This window comes from Triticum urartu, chromosome 5A (genome assembly GCF_056163025.1).
Source record: "Triticum urartu cultivar PI428250 chromosome 5A, HENAU_Tu73, whole genome shotgun sequence".
In the NCBI taxonomy this organism is placed as follows: Eukaryota; Viridiplantae; Streptophyta; class Magnoliopsida; order Poales; family Poaceae; genus Triticum; species Triticum urartu.
In genome coordinates this window covers 473,417,772-473,444,776 of record NC_141877.1, presented here as the reverse complement: position 1 = coordinate 473,444,776, position 27,005 = coordinate 473,417,772, and the positions used below count along the sequence as shown (strand labels likewise).

The 27,005-nt window shown below is 45.4% G+C and overlaps 2 protein-coding genes across 2 annotated transcripts; both read right to left on the bottom strand.

Annotated features, from left to right (window-relative positions):
- Positions 1-207: 207 nt before the first annotated feature.
- LOC147972048 (uncharacterized) lies at positions 208-14,585 on the bottom strand. Its single transcript, XM_087524212.1, has 2 exons — positions 13,689-14,585; positions 208-492 (listed from the first exon to the last, which is right to left on the bottom strand). The coding sequence occupies exons 1-2, from the start codon at positions 14,583-14,585 to the stop codon at positions 208-210; spliced, it is 1,182 nt and encodes a 393-aa protein (XP_087380338.1).
- A 5,229-nt stretch (positions 14,586-19,814) lies between these two features.
- LOC147972047 (uncharacterized) lies at positions 19,815-22,310 on the bottom strand. The gene is made up of 4 exons (XM_087522918.1): positions 22,209-22,310; positions 20,683-21,528; positions 20,444-20,581; positions 19,815-20,201 (listed from the first exon to the last, which is right to left on the bottom strand). Exons 2-4 carry the CDS (start codon positions 21,376-21,378, stop codon positions 19,815-19,817), a joined length of 1,221 nt encoding a protein of 406 aa, XP_087379044.1. The 5' UTR covers positions 21,379-21,528; positions 22,209-22,310.
- Between the last annotated feature and the right edge of the window lie 4,695 nt (positions 22,311-27,005).

Here is a 27,005-nt window from a genome sequence, read left to right as displayed (position 1 = left end):
ACAAACACGAAACACGAGGATGATCCAGGGTCTGCGCCAGATTCGCCCGGCAGCGATCCCGGGATGCGCCTCCTCTCTCGCCTGTCGCGCCAGGCAGTGGAGGCGCATCCGCCTTGGGGCCAGGCGGGCCATCATCGCGCGGGGATGCGTCCCCCTGCGGTCCTGCTGGTGGCTCCACGACAAGCAATGGGCCCGGTGGTGGGCCATCTACACGCGTATACCGCGATGAGCGGTCCCCTGCGCCAGCGCCCGCCAATCATTTGTCTGGGCCCGAGAGGTCTCCTGCGTCTGGGTCCAGCCAACCGGCGACTCGACAACTGCAGCCACGGGACGCGTGCGCGCCGCAGGCAAATCCCGCCGGCACCCACCTTGGATCGGGTGCGCCTGGGTCTGATGCGACGGCAGATTCGTCGGGATCCTCTGTGGCACCGGCTTCTGCTCCTGTGCCTGTGCCAACACAGGGAACAAGATCGCGACATGGAATTCTAAAACCTAAGGTCCATACAGATAGTACGGTCAGGTATGTCAACACTCGTTTTGGTGGCCTAGCTGCCATGGGTGAGCCAAACAGTCTAGGTGAGGCTTTTGAAAATAAGAATTGGAAAAATTATATGGATGAGGAATACAATGCTCTTGTTAAAAATAGAACGTGGCATCTAGTTCCTCCACAGAGAAGCAGAAACAATATCGATTGCAAGTGGGTCTATCTGTTGGGGAACGTAGTAATTTCAAAAAAATTCCTACGCACACGCAAGATCATGGTGATGCACAGCAACGAGAGGGGAGAGTGTTGTCCATGTACCCTCGTAGACCGAAAGTGGAAGCGTTAGCACAATGCGGTTGATGTAGTCGTACGTCTTCACGATCCGACCGATCAAGTACCGAATGTACGGCACCTCCGAGTGCAGCACACGTTCAGCCCGATGACGTCCCTTGAGCTCCGATCCAGTCGAGTGTTGAGGGAGAGTTTCGTCAGCACGACAGCATGGTGACGATGATGATGTTCTACCGACGCAGGGCTTCGCCTAAGAACGGCTACAGTATTATCGAGGTGGACTATGGTGGAGGGGGGCACCGCACACGGCTAAAAAGATCAAACGATCAATTGTTGTGTCTCTAGGGTGCCCCCTGCCCCTGTATATAAAGGAGCAAGGGGGGTGCGGCCGGCCAGCAGAGAGGGCGCGCCAGGAGGAGTCCTACTCCCACCAGGAGTAGGACTCCCCCCTTTCCTAGTTGGATTAGGACTTGGGAGGGGGAAAGAGGAGGGAGAGGGGAAGGAAGGGGGGGGGGCGCCGGCCCCCTCTCCTTGTCCTACTCGGACTAGGGGGGAGGGGCGCGCGGCCCAGCCCTGGCCACCTCTCCTCTTATCCGTAAAGGCCCACTAAGCCCCATTAACCTCCCGGGGGGTTCCGGTAACCTCCCGGTACTCCGGTAAAATCCCGATTTCACCCGGAACAGTTCTGATATCCAAACATAGGCTTCCAATATATCAATCTTCAGGTCTTGAACAATTCGAGACTCCTCGTCATGTCCGTGATCACATCCGGGACTCCGAACAACCTTCGGTACATCAAAACATATAAACTCATAATATAACTGTCATCGAAACGTTAAGCGTGCGGACCCTATGGGTTCGAGAACTATGTAGACATGACCGAGACACGTCTTCGGTCAATAACCAATAGCGGAACCTGGATGCTCATATTGGCTCCCACATATTCTACGAAGATCTTTATCGGTCAGACCGCATAACAACATACGTTGTTCCCTTTGTCATCGGTATGTTACTTGCCCGAGATTCGATCATCAGTATCTCAATACCTAGTTCAATCTCGTTACCGGCAAGTCTCTTTACTCGTTCCGTAATACATCATCCCGCAACTAACTCATTAGTTGCAATTCTTGCAAGGCTTAAGTGATGTGCATTACCGAGAGGGCCCAGAGATACCTCTCCGACAATCGGAGTGACAAATCCTAATCTCGAAATACGCCAACTCAACAAGTACCTTCGGAGACACATGTAGAGCACCTTTATAATCACCCAGTTACGTTGTGACGTTTGGTAGCACACAAAGTGTTCCTCCGGTAAACGGGAGTTGCATAATCTCATAGTCATAGGAACATGTATAAGTCATGAAGAAAGCAATAGCAACATACTAAACGATCGGGTGCTAAGCTAACGGAATGGGCCAGGTCAATCACATCATTCTCCTAATGATGTGATCCCGTTAATCAAATGACAACTCATGTCAATGGTTAGGAAACTTAACCATCTTTGATCAACGAGCTAGTCAAGTAGAGGCATACTAGTGACACTCTATTTGTCTATGTATTCACACATGTATTATGTTTCCGGTTAATACAATTCTAGCATGAATAATAAACATTTATCATGACATAAGGAAATAAATAATAACTTTATTATTGCCTCTAGGGCATATTTCCTTCAGTGTCCCACTTGCACTAGAGTCAATAATCTAGATTACACAGTAATGATTCTAACACCCATGGAGCCTTGGTGCTGATCATGTTTTGCTCGTGGAAGAGGCTTAGTCAACGGGTCTACAACATTCAGATCCGTATGTATCTTGCAAATTTCTATGTTTCCCACCTGGACTAAATCCCGGATGGAATTGAAGCGTCTCTTGATGTGCTTGGTTCTCTTGTGAAATCTGGATTCCTTCGCCATGGCAATTGCACCAGTATTGTCACAAAAGATTTTCATTGGTCCCGATGCACTAGGTATGACACCTAGATCGGATATGAACTCCTTCATCCAGACTCCTTCATTTGCTGCTTCCGAAGTAGCTATGTACTCCGCTTCACACGTAGATCCCACCACGACGCTTTGTTTAGAACTGCACCAACTGACAGCTCCACCGTTCAATGTAAACACGTATCCGGTTTGCGATTTAGAATCGTCCGGATCAGTGTCAAAGCTTGCATCAATGTAACCATTTACGATGAGCTCTTTGTCACCTCCATAAACGAGAAACATATCCTTAGTCCTTTTCAGGTATTTCAGGATGTTCTTGACCGCTGTCCAGTGATCCACTCCTGGATTACTTTGGTACCTCCCTGTTAGACTTATAGCAAGGCACACATCAGGTCTGGTACACAGCATTGCATACATGATAGAGCCTATGGCTGAAGCATAGGGAACATCTTTCATTTTATCTCTATCTTCTGCAGTGGTCGGGCATTGAATCTTACTCAACTTCACACCTTGTAACATAGGCAAGAACCCTTTCTTTGCTTGATCCATTTTGAACTTCTTCAAAACTTTGTCAAGATATGTGCTTTGTGAAAGTCCAATTAAGCGTTTTGATCTATCTCTATAGATCTTGATGCCCAATATATAAGCAGCTTCACTAAGGTCTTTCATTGAAAAACTCTTATTCAAGTATCCCTTTATGCTATCCAGAAATTCTATATCATTTCCAATCAACAATATGTCATCCACATATAATATTAGAAATGCTACAGAGCTCCCACTCACTTTCTTGTAAATACAGGCTTCTCCAAAAGTCTATACAAAACCAAATGCTTTGATCACACTATCAAAGCATTTATTCCAACTCCGAGAGGCTTGCACCAGTCCATAAATGGATCACTGGAGCTTGCACACTTTGTTAGCTCCCTTTGGATCGACAAAACCTTCCGGTTGCATCATATACAACTCTTCTTCTAGAAATCCATTTAGGAATGCAGTTTTGACATCCATTTGCCAAATTTCATAATCATAAAATGCGGCAATTGCTAACATGATTCGGACAGACTTAAGCATCGCTACGGGTGAGAAGGTCTCATCGTAGTCAATCCCTTGAACTTGTCGAAAATCTTTCGCAACAAGTTGAGCTTTATAGATAGTAACATTACCGTCAACGTCAGTCTTCTTCTTGAAGATCCATTTATTCTCAATTGCTTGCCGATCACCGGGCAAGTCAACCAAAGTCCACACTTTGTTCTCATACATGGATCCCATCTCAGATTTCATGGCCTCAAGCCATTTTGCGGAATCTGGGCTCACCATCGCTTCTTCATAGTTCGTAGGTTCGTCATGGTCTAGTAACATAATGTGACGCCCCAAGACCGGAGCTTCAGTTGCCTTCCAGGGTTTCCGGGTTTCATCGGGTGATTTGTTTGGTTCATCGCTTTCATCTTTGCATCATGTGCATTGCATCATGTCATCATGCCATCATGTCATTTCTTTTCTTAACTCAACTAAATAAATTGCATGGTTCTTCGGTCCATTTAAATCGAGGGATATTCACTATGGTGATTACTCTTTAAAGCATATTATCCCAATATTTTAGGGAGCTATATAAATTATATTCCAATAATTTGGAATCACCCATAACACACGTGCAGATAATCCCATACCTTTCTGCTTCGAGTTGATCTCCAAACCTTGCCGAAAATTATTTCTTCTTTTTTTGAGGCTCCTCCAAAAGTCTCGATATTTTTGGACCTTCCCAAACCTCACTTCCTATTCAAGTCATTTGGAATCAATTTCAAATGAGTTTGAATTCAACTTCAACCGCGTGACCACTTCTATTTTGCGGGATCAAACTCATTTTTGTGAGTCCGGGAAATTTATCCGCGAGTCCAACTTCGTTCCCTAACCCCCCCCCCCTCTTTCTTTTCTTTTCTTCTCTTGTTTTTTGTTAAAGAAATAAGATGGAGAGAGGAGAGCCAGCCCAACTGGGCCTCTCTGACCCGACCCAGGCCGGCCTCCTCTAAGTTCTCCCGCAGCCGCCTAGGCCCAGTCTCCAGTGGCCTCTAAGGCCCAGCTGCGCCCCCACCTTCCCGTAACCCTAGGCCATCGAGGCCCAGCCGAACCCTAGCGAGGCTTCTGCCTCTCTCCCACGTTCTCCACCTCGCGCCGCCAGCCTCTTACCGCTCGATCCCATCTCCCTCCTCCCGCTCTTCCTCACGACCGAAGCTCCCATCTCCCCCTCCATCGCTCGTGCCGCCTCTCGCGGGAAAGGAGAGGAATGAGGCCCCTGGACGACCACCCCGCGACCCCGTGAGCTCGCCACCCTCGACCTGGCTCGCCCTCGACGTGCCTTCACCGGAGCTCCTTCTCTACGCCCTCTCCTGGAGCCGCTCGCTGCTACTGCTCTTCATCGAGGCGCAAGTCCTGCTGCGGTTGTTGCTCTGCTCCTGCCTCGCCGGTCGCCTCTTCCTTGACCCCGCGTCCTCACCTCCGACGACCGTCGCCGCTCCGTGCACCCCGGCTACCTCCAGCACGCCTCGAGCCTCCTCTTGTGCGCGTCCACCCAGGATCCAGCCTCGACGACCCATCCCCGACCTCCTCCTCGCGTGCCGTCTCCACCTTCAGATGCATTCACGTCGCCCAACCGGACTATCTCTGCCTTCGCCTCCTGCTACCGGAGCGCCGCCATACCTCCGCCGCCCGGCGACCCTCTGCTTCCACCTCCAGCAGCTCTCCCTGCGACCTCCTCTTCATCACCGCCTCGTGCCGTCCCTACCGACTCCGACCAGGGAGCCCCGCCGCTCGCCTGAACGTGGCATCTGCCTCCTGTTCATGCTGCCTTGTCTCGTTCGCGGGCATTTCTTTGCCACAAGTGCTCCTGACTGAGACCCTCAAGTCATCTACCCGGAGCCCAAGTTCGAAGACTACCGTGGACGTGTGCCTGGTGTCACTTGGATTCGTCAAGACCGCCAAGACCCATACCTGGATCGTCAAGTACCATCTCCGGGATTCACCAAGTACCATGACGTCGGTGTCCCTCCAGGTTTGATGTTGGAACATGCACAGCTAACGTCGCCGAAGACCCGGACTTCACCAAAAACCAGCACTCAATGACCCTTTAGATGCGCCAAGTTCGTCTACACGAAACGCCAAGTTCCTCTTCTGGATCGGTGTACGACCTTTGTAATGTTGTGCCAAGTACCTCTACGGGCGCATTGGACGTCTACGAACCATGCACGATTACAACGCGAATGAGCACCCGATTACCCCGAAGGGATTCGTATGCGTCAAGTCCTTCTCCGAGACGTGTACCACAACTTCATCTACCGTCGCGAGAACGCTTACTTCCACTACGTCCCATCAAACCCGAACCGTCTCGTTTGCACGCTTCGAAGGTATAACCCCGAGACGACGTCCTTGAACGAATGCTTGTGATGTATGAGATGCTCGTGCTTGTACCGTGCTCGATTTTTCGGTGCACGTTGCCCTCTTTTACCTTGTCACCGTCATGTGGGAACCCGGTAACCGGGAGCACCCCACCTTCTATCGCATGTCACGCTCCCGTCGCACTTTCTTTTGCACTGGCATCTCAATCGAGTTGCCGGTCCGATATGTTGCCGTGGCATCATTTTCGGATTCGTTGCCATGGCACCCCTTTTCTTTCCACCACGGTGACAAGTGCTTCATAATGCTCTTGTCAACTTCTAATAAAAAATTGCATAAAACTTGTTCATGTCATCCGCATCGAGGGTGTTACAAGTTGGTAATCGGAGCCTTCCCCGACCTTAGGATCCCCACTGCTTGATCGAATTAGCTGCCGTTGTTGAGTCTAGAAAAATGTTTTGAGTCATCTAGGAATTATATATCGGAGAGTTTAGGAATTCTTTTTACTCCCCAGTCCCTTCATCGCTCTGGTAAGGCATCCTGACGTAGAGTTTTGACTCTTCTCTTCTCAAATTTCACTAAAAAAATTTAGGATCACGCGGGTATCTTGGAATCGTTCCGATGGTTTTGTGACGAGAACATTGTTCTTGGTGCCTCCTGTCTTTAGGGGTTGTGGCAGTGTCCCGGGGAGTTGAGCTCCGAGGTGTTGTCGTCACAATTTTATCGTTGCAGTTCTGGAATACCTGAGTTTAGTTCGCCGACATCGAAAATCTCTTTTATGCAGTTGTTGGTGAGATAACCTCGACGCCACCCAGTACTGGGGCGGGAGTTCGGGAGTATTGCCATAACTCGTATAACGGATGCTTTTCGAAGGTTGAGGTAGACGATTTCCGAAGGTTTCTTGGTTATGTGTTGAAGAATGGATACAGCTGGATGTAGGATTTGCTAGCTTTGGGTGAGATATTATGCTTCCCCTGTATCCCCAACACCTGATTGCATAACCGGAAAATTTTGGGAGTTTATAAGTGGGAATTCAAGTAGCTCTTAGGATATCTTTCCGACAGATGTATGATACGAAATTGGGGTTCGACGTCTAGTGGCCCGCCTATTCACGGTTGGTTTTACAGTGGTCTCATTGTTTCTTAAAGAGTCCTTGGCTATGCCGACTCGGGGACGCTTCGTATGTCATGTGCACTGCCTTGTACATGATGGTGCTATACGATCGAGCCCGTGTAGGCCCCACCACGAAAACTTCGGACGAAATCTCTATTATATGTTTGTTCCGGCTTGTTCTGTAAGCCAATCCTTTGCTTTGTTTTGAGTTGTGGTGTTCGAGTTGCTTCAATGTCAAGTGTTGATTCCATACCTTCCCCAAATGGTGTTCTCATACTCCGATGTGAAAACTAATCCTTCTCGGTCATCGAGACTGTCATGTCAATCCTTTTCAACCGGTGTGCTTCTCTTCTAGTGGATCCGATCACTTCAACATTCGCAAGATCAATTATCAGTTCTTCTCAACGGTGTTTGCTTCATCCGTTCCAAGTTGTCTTTGTTTTTCCCACCCTCCCACCCTTGTTTTTTCAAGGACTCATATTTCTTAATCAAGTATCCATTTTATTGATGGGAAGCTTCTCCATTCCTTTTTCGTCAATATTCTTATCCGGTGATTCGCAAGAAGATGCTATCGAAGCTTCAAGTTCGTCTCTCGTCACTCATTTTCTTCTCCGATGGATTTAATTCAAGCTTTGGTATTGAGCATACTCCTTTTCTTTTTGCCCAATGCCTACTTATGCCGGTGCACCTCTTAATATTCCCCGCTTGCTATTCTTTTGTTACGGAGTGCTAAAGATATCTCAGAAGATTCGTGTTTCCACTCTTAATCCGTTCAAGCTATTTTGAGGATGTTATCTCATTCAAGCCTTTTAATTCAACCGGTGCAATCTCTCTTTTTAATCATTTCAACGGTGTTTCTCTTGAGTGGGCCCTAACCCACAGGTCTTTTCCCAGGATCTTACCTGACTCTTCTTATTTTCCCAGAGCTACCATCAAATTCTTGTCGAAGTTTGACGTAAGAATGAATTGTCATCAGCCAAATGTCTTTCTCCAAGATCTTTCATTTCTTTTCATCATTGGTTCAACCTTTAAAATCGTCATTCCGGAGTATCTCAACAATGCATGGTGGTGTTTCTCGTCGTAATTCTCAGATTTTGAAGACCGAAGAAGAATTTTCTCTCAATTTTGATCCATTCTCTTCAAGATTCGTGGTTCTAGTTCAAGGCCATCCTCTCATAATTATATTCGATTGGGAGAATTCTTTTCACCTATCCGGAGCATTTCAAGAGTTTTTCAGTTTGTTTATCCGAAGGCCATCATTTCGGGATTATCCATTTCAGCTTTCAGCTCTCGTTCTTCAAAAATCTTACCGGTGCTTCGTTCAAGTTTTCTCTAATCAATTCACGATCTCTTCGTTCACTTGCATCTAAACTGTCTCATGTATCTTCGTTCATTTGCTAATTCTTACCGGTGATTCACCCCTTTACTTCGTTTGTTTTCAATTCTTACGGTGTTTCGGCCAACATTTCTCTTCCTTCTTTATCTTATCAATTCATTTGTTGTTTCAATTCTACCGGTAGATCGTTGTAGACCTTCTCAAGTTTATGTTATATCTCTCTTAATATTTTCTATGAGAATAAGTAGTATGCCAAATCCGCTGTTTGTCATCAATTTTAATTGGTGAAGGATAAGCATAATGTAATTCTTATTCTTTGTTTCATCGTGTAAATTCAATTCTTTATTCTGGAGGCTCATCAAATTCTCGGTTCGAGATGCTTTATCTATTATTTTTTCGGAGTTCCAAACTCTCTCAAATATATCGTCGCGAAGATCCATCTAAATCATTACAAGGATTCACCTTGTGTTTTCAACTTCTCTTTCTTCTCGTTATCCTTTTGTTACCGGAGTTCTTCATGAAGGTTCTACATGAGGGTTCATAAAGGATTTAATTCCGTCTAGAAGTTTTTCATTGAGATTCTTTTCTGAGGAGCTCATGCTTTCTTCATCCTGTAATCCGGAGTGCAATTGTTTCTCCCTTATCTTTTGAGGTGGTAATATATCATTCTACATTCACAAGATTGAGATATTTAAATCCATCAATCTCTTCATTGGAATTACCATGGGTTATATTTCACCTAAAGCTTTCCCTAAGGATTTTGCTATTTATGGTGCTTATAATGATCCAAGTTCTTCATTTATCCTCCCGGTGAAATAAGTTTCTCATCTCCTTGTTCTTATCAATCCAATTCTTCTTCCCGTGAGTGACAGGTTGTCACCTCATAATTTGAGATGTATTCCATAAGACCATATCAAGCTTACTCTTTTCATTGTTGGTTTTCCAACAACTCCGTCCAACTTTTTCTTCGTAGGCATGCTCTTTCAATTATATTTGTGAGAGTTGTCATTTCTTTCTCCGATCTCTTATTGTGACGATCTATCTTCTATTTCTTCCTTCCGGAGGCTTTGTGATGTTCCTCTCTTCAACTTTATTCATCTCCGTTGCATTCTTTTCTCGAATGGCTTAACCTTTTCAAGGTTCATGGTTTCACTCGTTGGTCAAAGAAGCAACTTATTTTTACCTCTTCTCTTTCTCTTCTGTTTTCCCTCCAGTGCCATCCTAGATCTCGGGACGAGATCCTCTCGTAGTGGTGGAGTGTTGTGACGCCCCAAGACCGGGGTTTCCGGGTTTCATCGGGTGATTTGTTTGGTTCATCGCTTTCATCTTTGCATCATGTGCATTGCATCATGTCATCATGCCATCATGTCATTTCTTTTCTTAACTCAACTAAATAAATTGCATGGTTCTTCGGTCCATTTAAATCGAGGGATATTCACTATGGTGATTACTCTTTAAAACATATTATCCCAATATTTTAGGGAGCTATATAAATTATATTCCAATAATTTGGAATCATCCATAACACACGTGCAGATAATCCCATACCTTTCTGCTTCGAGTTGATCTCCAAACCTTGCCGAAAATTATTTCTTCTTTTTTTGAGGCTCCTCCAAAAGTCTCAATATTTTTGGACCTTCCCAAACCTCACTTCCTATTCAAGTCATTTGGAATCAATTTCAAATGAGTTTGAATTCAACTTCAACCGCGTGCCCACTTCTATTTTGCAGGATCAAACTCATTTTTGTGAGTCCGGGAAATTTATCCGCGAGTCCAACTTCGTTCCCTAACCCCCCCCCCCCTCTTTCTTTTCTTTTCTTCTCTTGTTTTTTGTTAAAGAAATAAGATGGAGAGAGGAGAGCCAGCCCAACTGGGCCTCTCTGACCCGACCCAGGCCGGCCTCCTCTAAGTTCTCCCATAGCCGCCTAGGCCCAGTCTCCAGTGGCCTCTAAGGCCCAGCTGCGCCCCCACCTTCCCGTAACCCTAGGCCATCGAGGCCCAGCCAAACCCTAGCGAGGCTTCTGCCTCTCTCCCACGTTCTCCACCTCGCGCCGCCAGCCTCTTACCGCTCGATCCCATCTCCCTCCTCTCGCTCTTCCTCACGACCGAAGCTCCCATCTCCCTCTCCATCGCTCGTGCCGCCTCCCGCGGGAAAGGAGAGGAGTGAGGCCCCTGGACGACCACCCCGCGACCCTGTGAGCTCGCCACCCTCGACCCGGCTCGCCCTCGATGTTCCTTCGCCGAAGCTCCTTCTCTACGCCCTCTCCTGGAGCCGCTCGTTGCTGCTGCTCTTCATCGAGGCGCAAGTCCTGCCGCGGTTGTTGCTCTACTCCTGCCCCGCCGGTCGCCTCTTCTTCGACCCCACGTCCTCACCTCCGACGACCGTCGCTGCTCCGTGCACCCCGGCTACCTCCAGTGCGCCTCGAGCCTCCTCTTGTGCGCGTCCACCCAGGATCCAGCCTCGACGACCCATCCCCGACCTCCTCCTCGCGTGTCGTCTCCGCCTTCAGATGCATTCACGTTGCCCAACCGGACTATCTCCGCCTTCGCCTCCTGCTACCGGAGCGCCGCCGTACCTCCGCCGCCCGGCGACCCTCTGCTTCCACCTCCAGCAGCTCTCCCTGCGACCTCCTCTTCATCACCGCCTCGTGCCGTCCCTACCGACTCCGACCAGGGAGCCCCGCCGCTCGCCTGAACGTGTCATCTGCCTCCTGTTCATGCTGCCTTATCTCGTTCGCGGGCATTTCTTTGCCACAAGTGCTCCTGACTGAGACCCTCAAGTCATCTACCCGGAGCCCAAGTTCGAAGACTACCGTGGACGTGTGCCTGGTGTCACTTGGATTCGTCAAGACCGCCAAGACCCATACCTGGATCGTCAAGTACCATCTCCGGGATTCACCAAGTACCATGACGTCGGTGTCCCTCCAGGTTTGATGTTGGAACATGCACAGCTAACGTCACTGAAGACCCGGACTTCACCAAAAACCAGCACTCGATGACCCTTCGGATGCGCCAAGTTCGTCTACACGAAACGCCAAGTTCCTCTTCTGGATCGGTGTACGACCTCTACGGGTGCCAAGTACCTCTACGGGTGCATTGGACGTCTACGAACCATGCACGATTACAACGCGAACGAGCACCCGATTAACCCAAAGGGATTCGTATGCGTCAAGTCCTTCTCCGAGACGTGTACCACTACTTCATCTACCGTCGCGAGAACGCTTACTTCCACTACGTCCCATCGAACCCGAACCGTCTTGTTTGCATGCTTCGAAGGTATAACCCCGAGACGACGTCCTCGAACGAATGCTTGCGATGTATGAGATGCTCGTGCTTGCACCGTGCTCGATTTGTCGGTGAATGTTGCCCTCTTTTACCTTGTCACCGTCATGTGGGAACCCGGTAACCGGGAGCACCCCACCTTCTATCGCATGTCACGCTCCCGTTGTACTTTCTTTTGCACCGGGATCTCAATCGAGTTGCCGGTCCGATATGTTGCCGTGGCATCATTTTCGGATTCGTTGCCGTGGCACCCCTTTTCTTTCCACCACGGTGACAAGTGCTTCATAATGCTCTTGTCAACTTCTAATAAAAAATTGCATAAAACTTGTTCATGTCATCCGCATCGAGGGCGTTACACATAACTTCCAGAATAGGATTACCGTACCACTCTGGTGCGGATCTTACTCTGGTTGACCTACGAAGTTCAGTAACAACTTGATCTGAAGTTTCATGATCATCATCATTAACTTCCTCACTAATTGGTGTAGGTGTCGCAGAAACTTGTTTGTGTGATGAACTACTTTCCAACAAGGGAGCAGGTACAGTTACCTCATCAAGTTCTACTTTCCTCCCACTCACTTCTTTCGAGAGAAACTCTTTCTCTAGAAAAACTCTGAATTTAGCAACAAAAGTCTTTCCTTCGGATCTGTGATAGAATGTGTACCCAACAGTCTCCTTTGGGTATCCTATGAAGACACATTTCTCTGATTTGGGTTCGAGCTTATCAGGTTGAAGATTTTTCACATAAGCATCGCAGCCCCTAACTTTCAGAAATGACAACTTTGGTTTCTTACCAAACCACAGCTCATAAGGCGTCGTCTCAACGGATTTCGATGGTGCCCTATTTAACGTGAATGCGGCCGTCTCTAAAGCATAACCCCAAAATGATAGCGGTAAATCAGTAAGAGACATCATAGATCGCACCATATCTAGTAAAGTACGATTACGACGTTCGGACACACCATTACGCTGTGGTGTTCCGGGTGGCGTGAGTTGCGAAACTATTCCGCATTGTTTCAAATGAAGACCAAACTCATAACTCAAATATTCTCCTCCACGATCAGATCGTAGAAATTTTATTTTCTTGTTACGATGATTTTCAACTTCACTCTGAAATTCTTTGAACTTTTCAAACGTTTCAGACTTATGTTTAATTAAGTAGATATACCCATATCTGCTTAAATCATCTATGAAGGTGAGAAAATAACGATATCCGCCACGAGCATCAACATTCATCGGACCACATACATCTGTGTGTATGATCTCCAACAAATCTGTTGCTCTCTCCATAGTACCGGAGAACGGCGTTTTAGTCATCTTGCCCATGAGGCATGGTTCGCAAGTACCAAGTGATTCATAATCAAGTGGTTCCAAAAGTCCATCAGTATGGAGTTTCTTCATGCGCTTTACACTGATATGACCTAAACGGCAGTGCCACAAATAAGTTGCACTGTCATTATCAACTCTGCATCTTTTGGCATCAATATTATGAATATGTGTATCACTACTATCGAGATTCAACAAAAATAGACCACTCTTCAAGGGTGCATGACCATAAAAGATATTACTCATATAAATAGAACAACCATTATTCTCTGATTTAAATGAATAACCGTCTCGCATCAAACAAGATCCAGATATAATGTTCATGCTCAACGATGGCACCAAATAACAATTATTTAGGTCTAATACTAATCCCGAAGGTAGATGTAGAGGTAGCGTGCCGACCGTGGTCACATCAACTTTGGAACCATTTCCCACGCGCATCGTCACCTCATCCTTAGCCAATCTTCGCTTAATCCGTAGCCCATGTTTCGAATTGCAAATATTAGCAATAGAACCAGTATCAAATACCCAGGTGCTACTGCGAGCATTAGTAAGGAACACATCAATAACATGTATATCACATATACCTTTGTTCACCTTGCTATCCTTCTTATCCGCCAAATACTTGGGGCAGTTCCGCTTCCAGTGACCAGTCTGCTTGCAGTAGAAGCACCCAGTCTCAGGCTTAGGTCCAGACTTGGGTTTCTTCTCCTGAGAAGCAACTTGCTTGCTGTTCTTTTTGAAGTTCCCCTTATTCTTACCTTTGCCCTTTTTCTTGAAACTGGTGGTCTTATTGACCATCAACACTTGATGCTCCTTCTTGATTTCTACCTCCGCTGCCTTTAGCATTGCGAAGAGCTCGGGAATTGTCTTATCCATCCCTTGCATATTATAGTTCATGACGAGGCTCTTGTAGTTTGGTGGCAGTGATTGGAGAATTCTGTCAATGACGCTATCATCCGGAAGATTAACTCCCAGTTGAATCAAGTGATTGCAGTACCCAGACATCTTGAGTATATGCTCACTGACAGAATTATTCTCCTCCATCTTGCAGCTGTAGAACTTATTGGAGACTTCATATCTCTCAACCCAGGCATTCTTTTGAAATATTAACTTCAACTCCTGGAACATCTCATATGCTCCATGAAGTTCAAAACGTCGTTGAAGTCCCGGTTCTAAGCCGTAAAGCATGGCACACTGAACTATCGAGTAGTCATCAACACATGACTGCCAGGCATTCACAATGCCTGCAGTTTCTGGTGCAGGTGGTACACCTAGCAGTGATTCCAGGACATAACTTTTATGTGCAGGAATGAGGATAATCCTCAAGTTACGGACCCAGTCAGTGTAATTGCTACCATCATCTTTTAACTTTGCTTTCTCAAGGAACGCATTAAAATTCAATGGAACAACAACACGGGCCATCTATCTACAATCAACATAGACAAGCAAGATACTATTAGGTACTAAGTTCATGATAAATTTAAGTTCAATTTAATCATATTACTTAAGAACTCCCACTTAGATAGACATCTCTCTAATCCTCTAAGTGATTACGTGATCCATATCAACTAAACCATGTCCGATCATCACGTGAGATGGAGTAGTTTCAATGGTGAACATCACTATGTTGATCATATCTACTATATGATTCACGCTCGACCTTTCGGTCTCCGTGTTCCGAGGCCATATCTGTTATATGCTAGGCTCGTCAAGTTTAACCTGAGTATTCCGCGTGTCCAACTGTTTTGCACCCGTTGTATTTGTACGTAGAGCCTATCACACCCGATCATCACGTGGTGTCTCAGCACGAAGAACTTTCGCAACGGTGCATACTCAGGGAGAACACTTTTACTTTGATAATTTAGTGAGGGATCATCTTATAATGCTACCATCAATCAAAGCAAGATAAGATGCATAAAAGATAAACATCACATGCAATCAATATAAGTGATATGATATGGCCATCATCATCTTGTGCTTGTGATGCCCATCTCCGAAGCACTGTCATGATCACCATCGTCACCGGTGCGACACCTTGATCTCCATCGTAGCATCGTTGTCGTCTCGCCAATCTTATGCTTCTACGACTATCGCTATCGCTTAGTGATAAAGTAAAGCATTACAGGGCGATTGCATTGCATACAATAAAGCGACAACCATATGGCTCCTGCCAGTTGTCGATAACTCGGTTACAAAACATGATCATCTCATACAATAAAATTTAGCATCATGTCTTGACCATATCACATCACAACATGCCCTGCAAAAACAAGTTAGACGTCCTCTACATTGTTGTTGCAAATTTTACGTGGCTGCTACGGGTTTAGCAAGAACCGTTCTTACGTACGCACCAAAACCACAATGATAGTTTGTCAAGTTGGTGCTGTTTTAACTTTCGCAAGGACCGGGCGTAGCCACACTCGGTTCAACTAAAGTTGGAGAAACTGACACCCGCCAGCCACCTGTGTGCAAAGCACGTCGGTAGAACCAGTCTCGCGTAAGCGTACGCGTAATGTCGGTCCGGGCCGCTTCATCCAACAATACCGCCAAACCAAAGTATGACATGTTGGTAAGCAGTATGACTTATATCGCCCACAACTCACTTGTGTTCTACTCATGCATATGACATCTACGCATAAAACCTGGCTCTGGTGCCACTGTTGGGGAACGTAGTAATTTCAAAAAAATTCCTACGCACACGCAAGATCATGGTGATGCACAACAACGAGAGGGGGAGTGTTGTCCACATACCCTCATAGACCGAAAGCGGAAGTGTTAGCACAACGCGGTTGATGTAGTCGTACGTCTTCACGATCCGACTGATCAAGTACCGAACGTACGACACCTCCGAGTTCAGCACACATTCAGCCCGATGACGTCCCTCGAACTCCGATCCAGCCGAGTGTTGAGGGAGAGTTTCGTCAGCACGACAGCATGGTGACGATGATGATGTTCTACCGACGCAGGGCTTTGCCTAAGCACCGCTACAGTATTATCGAGGTGGACTATGGTGGAGGGGGGCACCGCACACGGCTAAAAGGATCAAACGATCAATTGTTATGTCTCTAGGGTGCCCCCTGCCCTTGTATATAAAGGAGCAAGGGGGGTGCGGCTGGCTAGGAGAGATGGCGCGCCAGGAGGAGTCCTACTCCCACCGGGAGTAGGACTCCCCCCTACTTTCCTAGTTGGATTAGGACTTGGGAGGGGGAAAGAGGTGGGAGAGAGGAAGGAAGGGGGGCGTCGCCCCCCTCTCCTTGTCCTATTCGGACTAAGGGGAGGGGCGCGCGGCCCAGCCCTGGCCGCCTCTCCTCTTCTTCGTAAAGGCCCACTAAGGCCCATTAACCTCCCGGGGGGTTCCGGTAACCTCCCGGTACTCCGGTAAAATCCCGATTTCACCCGGAACACTTCCGATATCCAAAGATAGGCTTCCAATATATCAATCTTCATGTCTCGACCATTTCGAGACTCCTCGTCATGTCCGTGATCACATCCGGGACTCCGAACAACCTTCGGTACATCAAAACATATAAACTCATAATATAACTGTCATCGAAACGTTAAGCGTGCGGACCCTACGGGTTCGAAAACTATGTAGACATGACCGAGACACGTCTCCGGTCAATAACCAATAGCGAAACCTGGATGCTCATATTGGATCCCACATTATCTACGAAGATCTTTATCGGTCAGACCGCATAACAACATACGTTGTTTCCTTTGTCATCGGTATGTTACTTGCCCGAGATTCGATCGTCGGTATCTCAATACCTAGTTCAATCTCGTTACCGGCAAGTCTCTTTACTCGTTCCGTAATACATCATCCCGCAACTAACTCATTAGTTGCAATGCTTGCAAGGCTTAAGTGATGTGCATTACCGAGAGGGCCCAGAGATACCTCTCCGACAATCGGAGTGACAAATCCTAATCTCGAAATACGCCAACTCAACAAGTACCTTCGGAGACACCTGTAGAGCACCTTTATAATCACCCAGTTATGTTGTGACGTTTGGTAGCACACAAAGTGTTCCTCCGGTAAATGGGAGTTGCATAATCTCATAGTCATAGGAACATGTATAAGTCATGAAGAAAGCAATAGCAACATACTAAACGATCGGGTGCTAAGCTAACAGAATGGGTCAGGTCAATCACATCATTCTCCTAATGATGTGATCCCGTTAATCAAATGATAACTCATGTCAATGGTTAGGAAACTTAACCATCTTTGATCAACGAGCTAGTCAAGTAGAGGCATACTAGTGACATTCTGTTTGTCTATGTATTCACACATGTAATATGTTTCCAGTTAATACAATTCTAGCATGAATAATAAACATTTATCATGATATAAGGAAATAAATAATAACTTTATTATTGCCTCTAGGGCATATTTCCTTCACTATCGAATTAAGAGAAAAGCTAGTGGAGAAATTGATAGATACAAGGCTAGGCTAGTAGCAAAAGGTTTTAAACAACGATATGGCATTGACTATGAGGACACCTTTAGTCCCGTTGTTAAAGAAGCTAATGTCAGACTTGTTCTCTCTATTGCAGTATCAAACAGTTGGAGCCTTCGTCAATTGGATGTGCAGAATGCATTTCTTCATGGCGTTTTAGAGGAGGAAGTCTACATGAAACAGCCACCTGGGTATGAGGTAAAAGGAAAGAATCATTATGTTTGTAATCTTGACAAGGCATTATATGGTCTAAAGCAAGCACCCAGAGCATGGTACTCTAGGTTAAGTGAAAAACTGCAAAGGCTTGGCTTTAAACCTTGAAAGGCTGACATGTCACTCTTCTTCTATAAGAAAGGCAAGGTAACCATTTTCATGTTGGTATATGTTGATGACATTATAGTAGCTAGCTCATCGCATGAAGCAACCAATGCATTGCTAGAGGATCTTAAGAAAGATTTTGCACTAAAGGATCTTGGTGACTTGCATTATTTCTTGGGAATAGAAGTAAAGAGAGTAACAGATGGTATAGTCCTGAGTCAGGAGAAATATGTGTCAGATATACTGAAAAGGTCATGTATGATGAATTGTAAAGTTTCCAACATGCCTCTTTCAACTACAGAAAAATTATCCAAGGAGGAAGGTGAGGCCTTGGGGGCTGAAGGAGGTACAAATTACAGAAGTGTGGTAGGTGCTTTGCAATACTTAACACTTACAAGACCTGACATATGTTTTCATGTCAACAAGGTATGTCAGTTCCTGCATGCTCCTACCCTTCAGCATTGGACTGCAGTTAAAAGAATTCTCAGATATCTCAGAGGTACTATGAGTATATGATTAAAATTCACAAAGTCAACCTCAACTATGGTGAGTGCTTTCTCATATGCAGACTGGGCATGCTGTCCTGATGACAGTAGATCAACAGGAGGTTTTGCTGTTTTCTTTGGACCAAACCTTATTTCTTGGAGCGCATGCAAGCAGGCAACTGTGTCAAGGTCCAGTACTGAAGCTGAATATAAGGCTTTGGCAAATGCTACAGCTGAACTGATATGGATTCAGGCGTTGCTTAATGAACTTGGCATAAAACATTCTACAGTTGCACGGCTGTGGTGTGACAATATTGGTGCCACTTATCTATCAGCAAACCCAGTATTTCATACAAGAACAAAGCATATTGAAGTTGACTATCATTTTGTTAGAGAAAGAGTAGCCAAAAGACTACTAGACATTCGATTCATCTCTACTAATGATCAGGTTGCAGATGGCTTCACCAAAGCCTTGTCATGGCAGAAATTAGAAGATTTTAAGAACAATCTCAACTTGATAAAATTATGATTGAGGGGGCGTGTTAAAGTGTATTGATGTAATGTGTATACGGTATCTTGTATAAACCGTATACATGTGTAGATAATGATGGCGTTGTGTATTGTACCGGGTTGTTAGGTTGTTGTGATCGATCTCATAGATCTTGTATAGGATATGACTTAGAGATCAATTTACCAACTACCTAACAACTAACCTTGTAATCCTTTGCCTATATATAACACGCAACGCATCCTTGCAGATGCATACGCTTCACGCATCTTTACAACCGCCACCGCCACCTGCCGGCACGTCGACTGGTGGGTCAGCGACGCTGAGACGAAGCGCTTGGAGATGGTACGATGGGCTGCCTGCTGTCGGAGGGGCAGCGTTGGCTGCAGGAGACCGACCGGGACTCGGGGTTGGACTCGCGCGTGGGCTTGTACATCATCCTGCTCCTCCGGAGCGGGTTCCGGTTCGTCCCGACTGACCTACCCGCTGACGTGCTTGCGGGCTGTGGCGGCGCTGCTCCGGCACGCACTCTACCCGCTGGCGCTCGCCTCCCTGGTGGAGCTTCTCCTCGCGGTGGTCGTACAAGATGCAGTGGCAGCTCGATGACAATGAAAGGGACAAAGCGTCATCCCGGAGCTGGCACCTAAGGCCGTGAGGGACGTCGACGGTGAGCCAGGCCGGCGTTTCCCCGTGTTGGTCCGGTCACTGTCGCTACCAGCATGCCATCTCGAGTACTAGCATCATGATGCACGTGTAGTGTGCCGAGCAAGGATGCGCCGCGGCTAACCGTTTGGGTTGAAACAGTGGTTCACACCGTGCGTTTCAAAGAAAAAAAACAATGCATATTGTAGAGTTGAGACTATTTTGCCAGGACAAACAACATGCCCTAAATTTCAAGAGCATTGCACCGGCTGCAAGGCTCTATAACTTTTAACTCCACCGTTGAGGGAACTTTCGCCAAAATGTATCTCTCCACGACCAAGAGTGCTTTATGGGCTTCCATGATCATATCCCTGCTCATTGGGAGGCATATATCGTATTCACCGTCGGAACACGAATTCTCACTCTCGAAACAGGTGCTCAGTGTAAGGCATGCAAGCGACTTTGCATTCTCAAGCATATGGCATGTCAACTCAACTATACTCTCTGCAGAACAGAAGCCAATGATCTGCACATCCTTGATGCTCCTATGCAAGTGTCCTGGCATTTGTCTTAGATCATGAAAAGAATCTCCTAAAACTGATTCTTGCTCCATGTGATTCCCCCACTGTACCTGCATTCAATAGATGCCAAATATCAATAGTAACGGTGAAAAGATAAAACATATACTTAAACTAATGCATGGCTCCGCCCGACATATAAAAAAATGTGCGTAACACTATTCTAAGGCAGAGCATAGAATAATTCCAGAAAACAAAGTTCCTTTAACTATACATAGCAGTACTAGGGGTGTGTATGTATTGTACATAGTTTACAAGTTGTGTGCGTATAGTTTTACTATATTTGTAGACTTACATACAACATGAAAGTCTCCAAGGAAGGACACCCATCAAGAAAAGAAACCAGAGAGAAATAATCATAGTCCGAGGATAAAACCCCAATGAGCAGTTGCTTGACATGGAGGAATTTTCCAGGTGCCACCACCGCATCCCTCTGCACAAAAATACATCAGATTAATCATCGTAGGAAAATACAAGTTGCTAGTGTTTGTTGTGTAATGCTGATATCTAATAATCAAGAGTATAAGAGTATACCACGTAGGACGAAGATATGTAAAGAGCTTCAAGATTTGGCACCATATGCGGAAGATTGGCACAAGCATAATGAACAACATCCCCATATGAAGCACGGATGTCAAGGTATTGCAATGAATCACCAAGTGATAGTTGTAGCAAGGCACCCATATACTCAAAACTGTAGAGATTAGGGGCTTTGCACCTTATCACTTTTAGATATCCGCAATTGCTGACTACCAGGTGGCTAAGCCGATGCAGCAAGCTAGGTATCTCCAGAGCAATTAACTCGTTGCATGCCATGAGTCTCAGTTTCTCCAAATGAACTGTACTGGAAAGAAGGTGACTTAGCTCATCCTCTGTAATATGCACATAATCAAAATCCAGCCTAGTCAGGCTTCTAAAATAGTCAACTCCAGTCGTGGGACGGAAGGCACAGTTGGCGAGATGAAGTTGTCGAATCGACTTGTCCCACCCACCAGGTAAAAGTGAGAATGGGAAGTTGTACATAGCAGCATGAGAAAAAAAACCCAGGTCAAGTTCTTCAATCCCTGGTTTAACCGCAATACCAAGCCAACGATCGAGATCATCACGGGAGGTGCTGAAAAGGGGAAAATCACAAATTTCAAGCTTGAGTGTTGTAACACCAATGCCTGAGTGGTTTTCTAGGATGTGGTTGGTTTTCCTTGCAAGATCTATCGCTTTTTTACATGACATTCCATACACCCCGCCTTTCAAACCCAGGGTTGCCCTAGTTAAGCTGAGATTGGGAAAACGTCTCCAATAACTGTTAAATGAATGAGACACGCATGCAACACGTGCAGCATCTCGCAGAGGAAGCAGAGAATGTATATAGTGCCATATGTCCTGCATGAACAAGCATTAGAGAAAAACCATCTTAGAAATTGTAAACACGGATAGTTGCTTCAATTTTGAAAAGGAAAAAAATAAGACCAGATGAAGTGACACACGAACAATAAGGTAGTTATTATGTCCGAACATTGAAACTGTGCACAAGACCATATAAAAGAATCCAACAGCTTTTATTTATCAGCAACAGTGAAAGTGACACGAACATATGTCTAAACTATAATGAAATGAGTATGCACTTTGAGCATATAACTTTTTACTGGAATTCGGGAGCACTACAATGAAGTCAACCAACGAAAGCACAGAGGTGGCACAATCACACAGGAAGAAGTTGAAGCAACTAGTATGGGGATAGGTATAGCTAGGAAAGTAGGAAGTCTAGTCTGTATCAAGAGATATTTTTTATTTAGCTACTACTTCCTCCGTTCTTAAATATAAGTCTTTGGAGACATTCCATTATGAACCACATACAAATTTATGTAGATGCATTTTAGAGTATAGATTCACTTATTTTGCTCTGTATGTAGTCCATAGTGAAATCTCTACAAAGACTTATACTTAGAAACGGAGAGAGTAGTATTGATCCACCAATTTGCCAAGCTAGAACCGTCACAGTGATATTTTACTTGCAATATAAGCAAGTTGCTAGTATTATTTATGAGCATTTTATGGCAAACCTCTGGAAGGGGTGGTCCTGAATATATCGATTTTTTATCAGTTCGAGAATTGTCATCGTGCAGGCAGGGTGAGTCCTTCCTTTTAGCCACGGATGAAGCCACCAATCCGTCTGAAATAGACGACGCATTGGTTGGAAAAAAAAATTAGAAGAGATACTGATGGAATAAAACAACAGATAGTACTCCTACAATATAGAGTGATTGTTTTCTCTGAAAACATGTACTCCCGCGCAATTGGCCGCCCAGCTCTTTTGGTGAGACGTTGAACAGATTACAGATTCATCACAAAAAAGGAACAATAGAACTACACATGGCAGAGATGGATAGGGAGCTAGGGAGCTGAGAGGCGGGTGGCTTACTACGGCCTTGAGTTGGCCGGCGACGCGAATCCCGCTACATAGACATGAGCCGATTGAGTGCCAGCAGCCCCATGGCGGCGCGACGATGCCAGGCTCGAGAGCGCAGATCAGGCGGAGCGATTCTCTTTCTTTCTCTCTTTCTCCCGGTTGGCTGCTCTACTTATTATTTTCAGGCAGCAGGGCGAGCTTTAACTGAATTCGGATCCATATATTCTTTTGCGAGGTGGGCCTCATGGGTCAGCGGGTACGTCTCAGGGTGGGCTCCGCAGACAACCGACATCCTCGGCTTGGTCAAACTCCGTGTGCTCCGGAAGCCGCCTACGAAGGACACAGATCAGGTGACATGCACCTTTGCATGTTACCGTGTGCCTTGCGGTCCGAATTTAAATTTGAACATTGTAAAAAATATAAAAAAAATCATGCATGTTCACAGCACATATTAAGATAACCCTTCAAAAATTCAGATCAAAATTCGAAATATACATCGAGAAGCAAAAAAGAGAAACTCAGATGTGAATAATATATAGAGAACCATTCACAACTATTCATGACAGATTTCTCTTTTTTGCTTCTCGATGTATGTTTCGAATTTTGATCTGAATTTTTGAGGGGTTATCTTAATATATGCTGTGAACATGCATGATTTTTTTTCAGATTTTTTCGTAATGTTTAAATTTGAATTCAGGCCGCAAGTCACACGGTGACATGCAAAGGTGCATGTCACCTAATCTGTGTCCGCCTACGAAGTGCTTCACGAACGTGGTCACGTCAACAGGTCTGGCCGGGCGCCGCCCCGCCATGACTCACCGGAGCCAGCGCCCGACTTGCCCGGGCTCACTGGTCACAAGACAGCGTACAGACGTGATAAAGAACGAGGCAAATTCTGCCATGCATGGTGGTTTACCCGGGCAGCAGTGTACCTTGTGATAAGCAATGGACTCCTACCAGAAAAGAATTGGGGTCACCCGCAAAAAAAAAGAACTGGGGTGGCTCCTACCAAGCGTCCAGTTAATATTTAACTGATAGGTTAATTAATTACGGCTGCCAAAGGACTTCACCAAGCATAATGTTCAGCAGTTACTAGAGAGGAAACGAGCAGTCATTTCGGCTGTTAGGTCTGTTTGGTTTCAATAAGTCACCTGACTTATAAGTTAGGTGACTTAAAATCAATGACTTATAAGTCACGTCTGTTTGGTTGTCATCTGACTTATAAGTCACCTGACCACACATTTCCATCTTGTTTTTTAATGTAAAGGTGATGGGACCCACGTAAAAGGAGGTGACTTATAAGTTTTAAGTTGGGGTGAAGCAACTTATGACTTATAAGTTGCGGTGATTTATAAGTTGGATCCGTTTGGCAAAATAAGTCACTTTTTGCACTTTTCGACTTATAAGTTGGTGACTTATTTGGAACCAAATAGAACCTTATGCCCTGTTTGGTTCCTAAGTCCTAGAACTTTTTTTAGTCCTAACTTATAAATCTTAAGTCCCTAAAAAGTCTCTACTCGTTTGGTTCCTGGGACTTAACATGGACTAAAAAACCATATTACAACTATAAGTCTCTATAAGTCCCTCCTTGAGAGTCTTAATTTATAAGTCTCAAATGCCTACTTTAAGTCCCTATAAGTCCCTCCTGTTTGGTTTAGATGAGACTTATAAAGACTTTTTTAAGTCCCTAAACCAATAAATCCTGGGAAAAAAACACCCTCTTAGTTTCTCACCTACCGTAGGGACTAACCAGCGGCGAGTGAAATGGGGGCTGGCACAGGCGCACGTCCTGCCGACGGCGGGTGGAACGAATACATCTCTAGGAATGGCTTATACATCATCGACTACTTGTTGCTTCTTGCCTTTTCTTATGTTAAGGTAAGATTGCACACTAATTTGAACATTAATAGATTTAGGGCTTAAACTTATAGGTCAGGCGCTCGGGCATTTGCCTCGTTCTTTAGCACACTAGTGGTATATTCTATATGTTTCTCTTTTCTTACAACCTCTCCATGTTGAACATGTTCTAATCACAACACCTGATCTATGTTAATTGAAAATTCATTCTTTTTACCTAGTAGTGTCCTCTAAGATGTTTGGATGCTAATTTTTTTTCATTGTTTTTAGATAGTAGTTCACCACTTAGCTATACTTTTAATGTCAACATGACAAGTTTAGTTCTATGCATGGCCTTGCTTTTATGACTTATGGCCTCCGAGCCTTTTGACACATGGCGCCCTCCAATGACTCATGTTCGCCGAGTATCGTGCAGTAGGTACTAAGCAAACCTGCGAACACTTTGTCGAAGACGGTACTTGGTAAACATCGAGAACACCCGCCAACCCTTACTGGAGCCATCTTTACCGAGTATGGTACAAAAGGTACTCGACAAACACAACATGCCAAGTGGCAGGCGCCGTTCCCGTAAGCTCGTCTTCAATCTACTTTAATTCGCAAAGAACTGAATGAAACTGAAAAGGGTACCCCGAATAGAGTTTACCGAGTGTCATCATAATCAATAAACTGGTTGTCGAGCGGATATCGGCCTTCGGTGAGTACCCTTGGTACTCTACAAAGAACTGGATTCCAGTAATGTATTCAACTGAATATTGATATATCATCCCTATGTCCCAAAATAAGTGTGCTAAAGTTGACACATTTATTTTGGAATGGAGGGAATACTAGTTTGCTTTAAACTTATATTTGAATTACTATTATGTCTAATTTTTCACTTTATTATTATTGTGGTTTTTTTGTTCTGAAGTTTGGGGCTATTTTCTACTGTAATGTATATTCAAACACTTGATTTTGATTTTTAAATTAGACACTTGGCTCAATTTTGCTCAGGCTTCACAAAAATTCTGGCTCCGCCGCTGCTGCCACGGCGAACGTTGATGGCTCGATGATGCAGTGCGCCGGTGGTGCCTGTGCTGTGCTGTCTCGCTATGATATAGGACCACTCAACATGCTGTCCACGCCCGCCACCACACGAGCGTAGCTCCTTGAAGGGACGTCACCATAGCATGCATGCACGCCCATGCTCACGTTCATTGTGACGGATGAGCCATCAAGAAAGCACAGGGCCGGTCCTGAGATTTAGGGGGCCCGGGGCGAAAGTAATATTTAGGGCCCCTTAATACAAAAATCATAACAATAATAATTAACTTAAGTGTATACAAAATTTTACCAATAAATACCTAACTACATTCAAAATCCATATTTGTATAATTACGTATGCATATTATTTTAGAATTTTTTTGTAATATTCTTTGATGCAAAGTCACTTATGATTGTGTCGATGTCAATATCATCCTTCTTCTCTATGCATAATGTCGCCTAACCAATTAAGCTATGTTGGGTCACTCTTTATGCCAAATTGTTCTTCAATAATTTCAAGTTTGAAAAGCTTCTTTTAGCTGATGCAACAATTGTATGCACAGTAATTCTGCATAAATCTTTAAACACCGTGACTTATTTAAAACCCTTTAATTCTTCACTGAATTGATTCATATCAACCAAAAGAAACAAATATTTAACATGAAAATCTTTCTCTGCTGGTTCTAGAACTTCTTCTTGGGCAACTATATTTATCAAATTGCTTCTTCCTCATAGTATAAAGTTTTACTTGAAATTCCAGGGAATAGTAAAATGATATACCTCAGATTGACAGATCAGCGACGCGCGGCGATGATGTGGATAATATGGTAGCAGGTGCTCGGTGATGTATGTGTGCGCCCACTCCGGCAATGTCAACTTTTAGGGACTAGGCGACGATCGTGCTGCGTCGCCGCTGCGTAGGACACCAGGAGAGCAACCAGCCCTCTGCAACCTGGGATTTGTAGTTTGGAACCAGGGAACAGATCTGCGATTTGGAGTCTGGAGTTTGAAAGCAGGGAGCAGATAATAGGAAATTAGGGATGAACTCACGGCGCATGATCGTTTTTTTAATCACAAGACTGTCTCACGATCATATAAGGAATAAAGAGAAGGGGACGACGTGATTTAGGTGCGTAATGTTGATCCTTTTTTTGTCCCCTCCCAGTCCCAGTCCAGGCCAGAATCCCGAGTCCATCCCGGTACGGTGACGGTTGGCGTTTGGTCCGGAGATTACGGAGGCGATCCCAAGGGCGATCACGTTTGGTGCCTAGGGTTCTCTCCATTCCGCCGCCGTCTAGCCTCATCGAGGTTCCTCGTCCCTGCGATCTGTGCCTCATCCAATCCACCAAAACCTTCTGTGTGTTTCCCTAGGGTGCACGGTCGTAATACACCTGTTCCTAGGAGGGGTTTGGGGCGGTAAGGGGAGCGGAGCCATGGCGGTGGAAGGAGTCGTGGGGTTGCTGAGGGGCCTAAAACTTTCGGAGGAAGAGAGGAAGGGTGTCAAGGTGCGGCTCTCATCCAGGGAAAGCGGGAAGGAGTCAATGGTGCAGGCGGTGGGTAAGGTCATGTCCGA

Coding starts and splice junctions, on each gene's coding strand:
- LOC147972048 (XM_087524212.1), bottom strand. CDS start 14,585: ATGGCCCGTGTTGTTGTTCCATTGAATTTTAATGCGTTCCTTGAGAAA. Junction 493..13,688: donor ATGCTCGCAGTAGCACCTGG/GTATTTGATACT, acceptor TATGGACCTTAG/GTTTTAGAATTCCATGTCGC.
- LOC147972047 (XM_087522918.1), bottom strand. CDS start 21,378: ATGTCATGTAAAAAAGCGATAGATCTTGCAAGGAAAACCAACCACATC. Junction 20,582..20,682: donor ACATATCTTCGTCCTACGTG/GTATACTCTTAT, acceptor ATTTTTGTGCAG/AGGGATGCGGTGGTGGCACC. Junction 20,202..20,443: donor TGGAGACTTTCATGTTGTAT/GTAAGTCTACAA, acceptor TATTGAATGCAG/GTACAGTGGGGGAATCACAT.